The sequence below is a fragment of the Geospiza fortis genome, unplaced genomic scaffold (assembly GCF_000277835.1).
Source record: "Geospiza fortis unplaced genomic scaffold, GeoFor_1.0 scaffold450, whole genome shotgun sequence".
Lineage (NCBI taxonomy): Eukaryota > Metazoa > Chordata > Aves > Passeriformes > Thraupidae > Geospiza > Geospiza fortis.
The window spans coordinates 393,799-403,862 of NW_005054416.1; the positions used below are offsets into that span (position 1 = coordinate 393,799).

General features: G+C 42.6%; 1 protein-coding gene across 1 annotated transcript in view; it reads left to right on the top strand.

The window, feature by feature from the left end:
* SWAP70 (switching B cell complex subunit SWAP70) overlaps positions 1-10,058 on the top strand; it is a gene marked incomplete at its 5' end in the record, with an annotated part of 35,231 nt that extends 25,173 nt beyond the window's left edge. The window contains 7 exons of the mRNA XM_031061483.1: positions 4-16; positions 1,283-1,464; positions 4,870-4,977; positions 6,146-6,312; positions 6,925-7,123; positions 8,452-8,548; positions 8,869-10,058. Of these exons, the coding sequence (XP_030917343.1) occupies positions 4-16; positions 1,283-1,464; positions 4,870-4,977; positions 6,146-6,312; positions 6,925-7,123; positions 8,452-8,548; positions 8,869-8,984 (882 nt within the window). The remainder of the gene's footprint in view (positions 1-3; positions 17-1,282; positions 1,465-4,869; positions 4,978-6,145; positions 6,313-6,924; positions 7,124-8,451; positions 8,549-8,868) is intronic.
* Between the last annotated feature and the right edge of the window lie 6 nt (positions 10,059-10,064).

Below are 10,064 nucleotides of genomic sequence, written 5' to 3' on the forward strand. Positions count from 1 at the left end.
CAGGAATGGATTCAAGGTGAGGTTTCAAAAATGCGAGTTATGTGAAAGTTAAGGTTAGTGGAATTCTTACAGCAGTGCTTTGCTCAAATTTGAAATTCTTGGTCTTGTGATTTTTTGATATCTCTGTTTGGGCACATGGATCTTTAATGGGTCTGAGACTCAGGAAGAGCTAAGGATCCACATAAGGGAAATCAGTTTTTGTCATGTAGGTGCCTCAATTCAGGCAGCTGTAACCAAAATGAAATGGTTGTTATTGTTGTTTTTTATACTGACTGTACTTTTAGGGATGGGGAAGGGAAGCAATGTTGTGAATCATTGCTTTTGGGGAGAAAGGGAAAGCTTGTTTGTTTTGGCACTGTAAAATACTGGCTTTGGTTGTACAGTTTACTTCAAATAGTATGGTTTGCTGAGCTGAGGATAAAGCTGGGAATTAGGGCTTGCTTTTCTATTCCCATAGTAAAGGTATTCCTCCTGTGAGAGCTTCCCAGATATGTGATGGGTACATCCATCTGCCGAGTGAGGTAGAAGCCCTTGCAAAGCTGTTGTTGCCAGTGCCATTGAAGAATGTACAACAGTTAAATATTTGGAGATGTGGGCTTTCATTTGCACTTCCCTCTTTACCTGCAGCATGTGTTTATTGCACCAAAGTCAGGTGTATGATGAATGATTCAAAAGCAGGCTTTTTTTTCATGGTTGTGGCATGTGAATAAAATACCAAAATCATCTGCCACTCCTCAGCTTTGCTGTCTTAAATATTTTGTCAATGCATGTAAGTGAATAACAGCTACTTTCTTACTGGGAGGAAGTTTTCCCTTGGAGTATCTGTAAGAATTCAGGGTTTAAGGTTGGCACTAGGGAAGATAGGTAGCACGTTACTCCTTGGTAGGTCACTGAGTCTAGGTAGTCAGAAATCCTCAAGTGTTGGGCTTTTTTCTTGCAGCCGGGTGTATGAGTGGCTCCTATGTCCATAGCCTGTTACAAATCAATATTGGAATTGACATAATGCAGTGGAATTGTATTATGTCAGTTGCATTAGACCTTATCCTTGTGGCACACAGCCAGCACTCAGAGCTAAGTGTCTTTCACTTCTGTCAACACAACTTTGTGTTGACAGCCAGCCTGATGAGAATTAGGACAACTGACAACAGTGCTCTCTGATTTAAAAACCCATTCAAAAGTCCCCAACCCCACAGCCAGCACAGCACAGCGCTGTGAGTCTCTTCACAAAGTCTACTCAGAAAGTTGAGCACTGCCCTTCATGGTTGCCCTCTGTCCCCTGCAGCCATCCAGAGCACGGTGAGCTTGCTGCGGGCGGGCAGCTCTCCTCCGCACAAGGAGGCGCGGCAGAAGCGCAAGGAGCTGCGCCAGAAGCTGCAGGCGGAGCAGGAGGAGCTGGAGCGGCAGATGAGGGAGCTGCAGGCGGCCAACGAGAACAAGCAGAAGGAGCTGGAGACCGTGCGCAAGGTGGGAGCGGAGCCGCCGGGATTCCAGCCCGGAGCCCGGTGCCTGTGGCTGGACTGGCCTCAAAGCTCAGGGCCTGTGGCTGGATTGGGCTTCGTGCAGTGGAACTGGGCGTCCCTGTGCTGTTCAGGCACATGGAGCAGACTTCTCCAGAGCAGCTGTGCTTGTTTCAAACCCTGGTACTGAGCAGGGATTATCAGGCTGGTGTAGAAGAACCTGCCAGCTCTGTTGATGGTGTCTGCAGACAGGAGAGACCAATATTTTCAGTTGCTTTTGAGCTTTTTGTTTTCCTTTTCTGTCAGACACATATGTCAAACATAGGGCTTTGCATGAAGATTTTCTTCTATAGTTTACCCAAGTTCTGTTATGTTATTTGTATGTTTCTGGCCGCTTTTCTCTTCCCACAGATGAATTTCTTTAATTTCTATGTTTAAAAACAAAATATGTGGCTTTTCTTACTTTTAGGGTGGGGTGTGTCTTGAGAACAGCTTAGAACCCAATATTCTAATTCAAATCCTCCCCACTTGCTGCCTTACATTTTGGCTGCTGAGTCCCTGCTGCTAGAGCAGTCCAGGTCTTCCTTTGTTTACTCTACATGTCTCCACTACCTCTCTAAATTAATGTAAGTTTTTTGTATTCCCATTTAGGACAAATCTGCATCATTACTTGAGTTTTTCATAAATAAAACCCGCCAGTTTTAGCCCTTAGAAAAAACTTCAGTGATCTTTGCAGCTATAAATATTGTGAGGGCATTTAGGGTTTTAAGTCTAGAAAGCAAACAAAATTTTTAAAACCCGCATTTTTTTAAAGTCTTGTCATTGTCACAATTTGTGGCAAGGAGAAATTTGTCTTTTTTAAAATTAGTCTTGCACTGACGGTCCTGTTGTAGGTATTACTCTGTTTGCCTTAAATGGAGTCTGACAGTGGAAAACCATTTTTAAATTTAATTTTGTCACCTGTAGTCTACCATATGTTTAAGATTCAGAATTCAAAATAGACAATAAAGGATAGCCTATGTTACCTTCTACTGGTAAGTAATGTACCCATTAACAGAAATAATAAGGTTGGATTTCTGCATTGTTTACTTTATGGAAAAACATTTAGGGGGGAAGGCAACATGAGAGCAGCCCCAAAGGAGCAGTAGGATGTTGGCAGGCTCCAGGGAGTTTCATAAAAATCTCAGTGGGTAAACTAAAGAGAGTTGTGGCCAGAAGCATCTTTTGAAGTGGGCTGGATCAAAAAGATTTCTCAAGGAAGGTGTCTTAGGCTGTGACATGAACTACTGCACTTTGCCTAGGTGGAACTAGGGAGGAGGCACATTGTTGGAGGAACTGAAAGGGTTTGATTAGTTAGAAAACTGTTCTTCAAGGAAAGGGCTTTGTAAATGCTTCAGGAAACTGGATTCTTCTGGGAAGCTCAGAGGTTGATTTGGTGCTGATGGCAGTGAGCCACCATTTGTGCAGCATCTGCCATAGTGCACTCTGGGACTGGTTTGTATTCTGGTAGCTCCTGCATTGGAGTATTCCAAAAGAATAAATGCTTTTGTCTAAAACAGATTTTTTTCATATTTTTTACTGGAATTTTGACATTTGCACATTGAACAGACAGGAGGGTAAGTTCTTCCTTGTGTGAGAGCATGCATAGGATGTGTGCACCCTTTTTGTTTCAATTTGGGGTCTTGCATGGGCTTTGGGGACTCTGTGCTGTCTGTGCCTGCTGGAATGGTGTGTTCCTGTTCTCTCCCCCCTCCAACACTTGTGGCTTTTCCCTGAAGTGCACAGTTCCCAGTAACCTTACCTGCTGGGAACAGCTTTGTGGATGAAGCAGGAAGTTCCTGAGAGTGGACAAAGCTCATTTTCTTGTTGAGCTCTCTGGCCATAGCCTGGCACCCACCCTTGCCTGTGACTCTGCATGTTCACCCTCTCATCTCAGTATTGGCAATGTTTGTTTAATTTCAGAGCGGGGAACAAAATCTAGAGGAGATTTCACTTAAACAGGCATCTTGGATTTGACTACAATGACATGCTTTTGAATGTCCTGGCAGAGGAAGAATGCTGCTGCTAAAACACTGGCATCTTTTAAGCCTTGCAAAGGAGAGCAGTTCTGTGCTGTGTTCTGCAACATAAACCCAGAAACCTGAACCTTCTCCTTCACTTCTTCCCATCTCTTTGAGACCAGAGTGGTACTACAAGCATGTAAAAGAGTGAAAGTTTTAGCTTGGCAGTTTTAATCATTGGGGCTTCTCTTTAGTTATCTAGGTTGGTGAGGGAGCATGGTTTCAATGTGGTACCTTCAGGAGCATGACAGAATCACAGAAAGGTTTGGTTTGGAAAGGACCTTAAAGATTATCCAGTCCCAGTCCCCCTGCTGTGGGCAGAGACACCTTCCACTACACCAGGGTGCTCCAAGGTCCATCAAACCTGACCTTGAACACTTCCAGGGATGAGGCATCCACAGTTTCTCTGCACAGCCTGTCCCAGTGTCACCTCCTCTGGGCTTGCTCCAGCAGGTCCCTGTCATCTTTATGTTGTGCCCTGCTATTACTAAAGGTCTGTGGAAGCAATTCCCACAGCCCAGCATATTTTAAAAAAAGCATCAGATAACTTTCTTAGGAAAATTTTGTGAAAAAATGCTTTTGTTTTCACTGCTGGTAAAGTTTAGGCTGGTACTTGAAGATTTCTAAGCTTGTGAGGATTGAAATCTTGACGAAAGGAAAAACTGGGACCACTGTATTTATTTGTAAAATCAAGATGCAACAAAAGTAAAATAAGACGCAAGAAGATGGAAAGGTACCAGAGCTGTTTCCCAGGCCCTAGCTAAAGTTCCTCCTAATTTCAAGTGATGATTATGGACCAGGGTTTTATTTACCTTACTTGGCAGTTTAGGGGATGTTAGAGGGATGATTCACAATAGCACAATTACTTACTCTAGTCAAAGTTCTTGACACTTCTGCTTTCCCATGGCAATTCAGTGTTTCTCATTTCTGTTTCTGTATGAACTCTGCTCTTGCTGGCATGTTTTCCCTATTGGAAGTTCTATGCAGTCCTGCCTGAAATGTGGTTTTTCATGATAGTTTTCTATCCTATTGAGGTAGAGGAGGAAATACAGTGATTTCTATCATTTGAGCAAAGCAGGACTCAGAGGAAACTTGGAGATAGTCAGATAATTGCCTTTTCATCGGTAAATTTAAATTGTCTTGCAAACAATCAAGATAGTAGGTTCTATTTAAAGGCTGTGAATAATCTCAGACATTAAAAAACCCAAACTGGTGCTACATTGATGCTTTTGAAGGCTTCAATTTTTTTTAAAAACCAAAAATTGTTATATAAAGTTCCATTCCTTCAAAATAATTTAGTTTTGACAAATTGTTTTCTTCCTTCTTTTCTTCCCCCCACCCTTCTCTTCCAGCAACTGGAAGCAGCAGCTGCTCGTGCTGCTGAGGAGGAGAAGAAAAGGCTTCAGACTCAAGTTGAGTTACAAGATCGCTTCAGTTTGGAGCTGGAGAGAGAAAAAATGGTGAGAAGTGCACGAGGGGTTTTGCTGCTATTACACATAGGGAGCCATGTGTTCAGCAAGGGCTTCCCTCACAGGCAGCCACTGAAAGGATTCCACAGGTTTTGCAGGAGGCTGGAGAATGGAATCTGTGTTGCATTTATTTGAGGTGTAGGAATAAAACACTTTAACTGATGAATTCAAATACTGGAACAGCTTGGTTACAATTTGTGCAGCATTCAAGGTTTAAATATGACTGGAAAATTGGGAAATAAATAGACTGATAGAAGGATAAATGCAGACTGAAGTTCTCCTTGCAGTTTTCAGAGATGGAGAACCTGAGGCCAGTACTTGCTGTATGAATAAGCAAAATTAATCAGGCATAATCAAAATGCATTTTATGTGTTCCTAGAACTATTACTTTTTTGTGCTGTGTGTTCTTTTACAGTTATGCACACACACAAATATAAAAATAAAGAAATATTGTTGCTTTAAAATACTGTTACTATTCAGCTACTTTGAGGATTCCCCAAAGAACTGATTTTCAGTCTTCAGGGGATGTGTCAGGTTGTTCTGTTAGTTGGGGAAAAGAAGTAGAAAAAGTGATGTGATGGGACATCTCAGGACATTAATGCACACAGTGCTGCTTTATGGGCTGAGCATGAATTCCTGAATACAATCCCTTTCTGGGTCACTGGGATTTGGGTCAGCTGAGGGGAGCAGCCTGCAGACCAGTGGGGCAGGACATTCCAACCCCCTTTATCCATCCTGTGCCATCATCCAGAGACAGAAGTGTGTGAGATACACTGCTGCCAAGGGGGGAGTGAAAACAGTGCCTTTAAAGCAGCCTGACTTTCATGTCTGGCCCCTCTACAACCTTTCTCTTCCTTCAGTTGTGTATCTCTAAACTAAGCAACAAGATCAAGCTGACTGAAATTAGGTTTGAACCCCTGTAGAAGTCCTGTGCTGCAGGAAGTAGGTCAATAAAAGTAGCCTGTGTTACTATTTATTTTTTTTAATGCTCTTGGTTCCACATCTGCAGATCTAGCCTCAGTTTTATCAGTTCAGCTCTGCAGTCAGCAGAAAGATGTTTGTCTCTGAAAACATGGCCTGAGGGAAAGCTGGCAATTCCTTTAAAAATTAGAAACCTGAGTTGAATGGTAGCTTATGTGTCCCAAATTTGTGCTGCTAGGTAAGACAAAAAATGGAAGAGCAGGTTGCTCAGAAATCATCTGAACTGGAACAGTATTTACAAAGAGTACGTGAACTGGAAGAAATGTACAAACAGCTCCAGGAGGCACTGGAGGATGAGAAACAGGCACGTCAGGATGAAGAGACTGTGAGGAAACTCCAGGCCAGGTATGGCTTTGACCAGGTGGAAAAGTGTTTCAGTTCCCCCTGCCAATAGTGAGTACCTGTGCCCTGCTACTAATGACTGCTTGCCTCTTGGAATGGGGAACTACCCTCAAGTCTAAACACAGCACAGATTCTATTTTTCCTTAAGATATGAAGGCTGAAGCTGCTGTTTATTATTTTCAGCTGTTTATTTTATAAAACATCTGTATAAATGACTTTCTGCTGTATTTTATCACAGGTTTAAACTGTAAGGATAAAGGGTTAAATTTCCTCTTACAGGGGCTTTGTGGAGTGTGGTTTTTCCTTCATATACTCAGTCCTGCTAAGACAATGAAGATAACTTATGCATGCCTGTTTCTTCTGGGGCTCTGTGTTGTGTATTTGCATTATTGACTACATTTTCTGAATAGCCCTTTGTAACAGTCAGACTGCCTGCACTGCTGGCATGACACTGAAGGCAAGCCAACAAACAATAACTTTTCCCTGCTTCCCAAGCTTTTTTAAAAATTATATTCTCTTTCCCCTTAAAAAAGAGGAAAAAAAATAATTATTTGGCTTCCCTGCATGGATATAACTCATATTAAAGTGCAGTTAATATCACAATCGCCATTGCAGGTTGCTGGAAGAGGAGACAGCAAAGAGAGCTGAACTGGAAAAATGGCATTTGCAGCAGCAACAGACCATTCAGATGACAGAAGCAGAGAAGCAAGAGCTGGAAAACCAGAGAATGATGAAGGAGCAGGCTCTTCAAGTGGCCATGGAGCAACTGAAACAACTTGAGTTGGAAAGGAAGGAGGCCCTTGAGCAGTATGAGGTGAGCTGCTCTGGTCATCAACCTCTCATCCTTATCCATGATTGAATTTGAAGTTCTTCAACATTATGCTTCTTAAGGGTTAGCATGCCACAAAAGTTATAAGAGGTAGGATAGTTGGGTTGGTTGTGGTTTTGGGGTTTTTTTCTAGTTTTTACTCTGTTTCTAGACCAGTAGATACATTTGAAGAAGAGGATCTGTTTCAGACACACCTCTGAACCTCTTTTATTTATTTTTGTCACTATTTGCATGCAGGCCAGCTCAGTCACATCCTGAAATACTCAGTGTACATTTGTCTTGTACTGCAGTCTCACTTCATGTGCAGTCCCACTGCTGCCATAACTGGGTGCATTTTGCTTCTGAGGTAGTAATTCTTGCAGTGTTTTGATGATGTCATGGCACTGTATTGCCTCCTACAGATGAAAAGTCAATGTGTTACTGTAGACACCTACTCCTCAAAAATTTAAGCACTGAATGGAAGTTAAGGGTAGGTAGGAATTAGCTCAGATTCTCAGTGTGCAGCCTTGTGTCCCAAAAGCCAGACCTGCTCTCTGCTCTACTGAGTGTTTCTGGGGAAGGTCAGTAGCTGTTCATGGAAGAAATAAGAGCCAGAGTCCAGCAAGTACAGAGGCTGAAGTGCTGCACACTTCCCAGGGCTAGAGAGGTGTTGATCCTGCTTTTATTTAGGTCAGGAAAGAAAGCTTGGCTGGGTTTGTGTTTAGCAGAGGAGAGTGTTTATGGAGTGAGGTCTGAAGGACGAGCCTGTCTCGCCCGGCACAGAACACAAATGCTGCACTCCCTGCAAGCAAGGGCCCAGCTGGGGTGGTTGTGGCCACTTTACAACTTCCCAGGGTGGTGTTACATCTCACAGCATCACAAGATTGCTTCTGGCCAGTGCTTGGCTCTTTTTTAGGTGACATCTCAGGCTTTTTGTATGGGAAGTATCATTTACTACTACAAAGGAATTGCTGAATACAGTGGACATATAAAACCACAAAAAATGCACAAAACAATTATTTTAGAAATAATTAAACATAAATTCTAGCCTTCTATTTTGAATTATCCAAAAAAACCAGTCTAGGTTGAAGAAGGAAGACTAGCTTCATTACATAGCTACACAATATTGTAAAACCTTGTTATTTTAGGATTCTGGTTCGTCAGCTTTTTTTTTTGTGGAGTGTGGTGGTGACTAAATTACTTAGGATGGTTCCACATTAAACAGAGAGCTGAGGGAATTAGCATGGTTCTGGCTTTTGGTTTGAACGGTGTTGTATCTTTATATAAAAACAGAGTAAAGCTGTTGTTTTCAAGTGGGCTCTCTTTTATTTCAGGAGGTTAAGAAGAAGTTGGAAACAGCAGCTAACAACACCAAGAGTTGGAAAGATAAAGTAGCTCATCATGAGGGATTGATTCGACTAATAGAGCCAGGTGAGTTATCAACAGAAGAGTTACAAAAATATGTATTTATTCTGTCTCATGCACTTATATCACTTGGTGGCTTACTGAAGTCTGCCTTTCCTGTAGTTTACTGGTTCACAGCAGCCTATAAGTATCACCCTTTGTGACAACTGCTGATGGCAACTTCCAAGTCTTTCCCTCTGTTGGCCCTCCTATAATGATTTTATTATCATTATTGTTTGTTTCTTTTATGTTTAAAACAAAGCAAGGATCAGCCTGAACACTGCATTGTGGGAGCTTGGCATCCCTGTCAGAACTGCCTGTCTCAGGTCTTGCTCTCTGTCTTCCAGGCTCCAAGAATCCTCACTTAATCACAAACTGGGGCCCAGCTGCCTTCACTGAAGCTGAACTGGAGGAGAGACAAAGGAGCTGGAAAGGGAAGAAAGCCACTTCCACTTCAGAGTGACAGTGGCAGCTGACACGTGGCCCAGAACAGGAGCCCACCTCCCTCGTTCTGCTTTGCACAGAGCAGCCTCTTGCTTACAAAGTTTAGTTTGCTCAGCAGGTTGGGCCTTGCTGCTCATGAAATGCTGTTTGCCATGCTGGAGGGTCTGCTCAGAGCTCAGCCATTCCAGTGGGTGGAGTCTGACAGGATGTGCTGTTTTCCCTCACTTTTCCAAGACTTTGCAACTGAAAGTTTGTATTGAAATGTAGCTTGTGACAGACAGAGTTGTTCCTGTACTAGCCTGTAACAATCTGACAGCAGCTAACCACTCAGGCAGCATCACTTTCATTCCTGAAGGTCAGGGAAGCAGTTGTTCTGCTGGTTCAGTTTAGTATCATTTCAACCCAGGGTAAATCAGTCCTGGAGGTTGTGTCCAACTCTGAGATGGAGGATTACCTTTCTTTTCTCCTTTTACTTTTGCTGTCCCTCTGTTGCTCTCTGCACAGTGCTTGGTGCTCAGACACGTTCCCTTGGCAAGGGGGGCTGCCATCAGTGGGTGCCTGCTGCCTGCTTGGATTTGGTGTCCTGTTTCCCTCTCTTTGCAGGAATCCAAACAAAAGAACTGGAGATAGGCATGTAGAAAACACTGCTGTAAGACATTTGGAAAAAGTAGTCGTGCAAGGCTGTTTTTGTACTGTCTCATACTTGAGAAGTGCTAAATAGAGCCTTGAGAATTCTCTTCATAGCATAAAAGATGACGTTTTGGCTCACAGATTTCTGAAGCAGATCAGTGGAAGGTGGTAGCACACACAGGGCAAATAGCCTCTATGTCAAGGCTGTGTTTGTGCAAGAAATCTGATACATTTTTAGATGTAGCACTTCTGTCTTATTTTTAATTGGAGGCCAGATTAAAAAAATGTAAGAAGAAATTTTTTAAAATAAAAATGATAAATGTGTAGTGATACTACTTTAGAAAAAAAAAAGTAATTCCTGTTAATAAAATAACTTCAGTCTTTCTAGTACCAAGGCTTCCCAAGGAGCCTGCTGTTGTGCCTTACCATTCTCTCTTGGGACAAAGCCAGTTATTTCTGTTTCTGTAGG